This window comes from Buceros rhinoceros, unplaced genomic scaffold, assembly GCF_000710305.1.
Source record: "Buceros rhinoceros silvestris isolate BGI_N320 unplaced genomic scaffold, ASM71030v1 scaffold36943, whole genome shotgun sequence".
Lineage (NCBI taxonomy): Eukaryota > Metazoa > Chordata > Aves > Bucerotiformes > Bucerotidae > Buceros > Buceros rhinoceros.
The window spans coordinates 8,994-9,215 of NW_010403652.1; the positions used below are offsets into that span (position 1 = coordinate 8,994).

A 222-nucleotide genomic window follows, 5' to 3' on the forward strand; every position below is an offset into this window, starting at 1 on the left:
GTAGGCATGCCCCCGGGGGCTGGCTGGCCATCCAGCTGGCAGCCGCCCTCCTCTGGGAATAGCGCAGGCCGGGGGGCTGCAGGGCTGACACTCCTAGTGCACACGGACTGGTGCACCATGGTGACAGAGGCAAAGACAGCAGCAAAGCCGGTCAGGTACACCACACCCAGGAGACAGGCCAGCTGCAGATAAGCCAAAGGTCAGCTCAGACCCCCCCAGCAG

The 222-nt window shown here is 65.3% G+C and overlaps 1 protein-coding gene across 1 annotated transcript in view; it reads right to left on the reverse strand.

Moving 5' to 3' along the window:
• Window positions 1–222, reverse strand: part of CNPPD1 (cyclin Pas1/PHO80 domain containing 1) — a gene marked incomplete at its 5' end in the record, with an annotated part of 5,639 nt that overhangs the window by 597 nt on the left and 4,820 nt on the right. Inside the window, one exon of the mRNA XM_010133095.1 lies at window positions 11–182. Coding sequence (XP_010131397.1) covers window positions 11–182 — 172 coding nt within the window. The remainder of the gene's footprint in view (window positions 1–10; window positions 183–222) is intronic.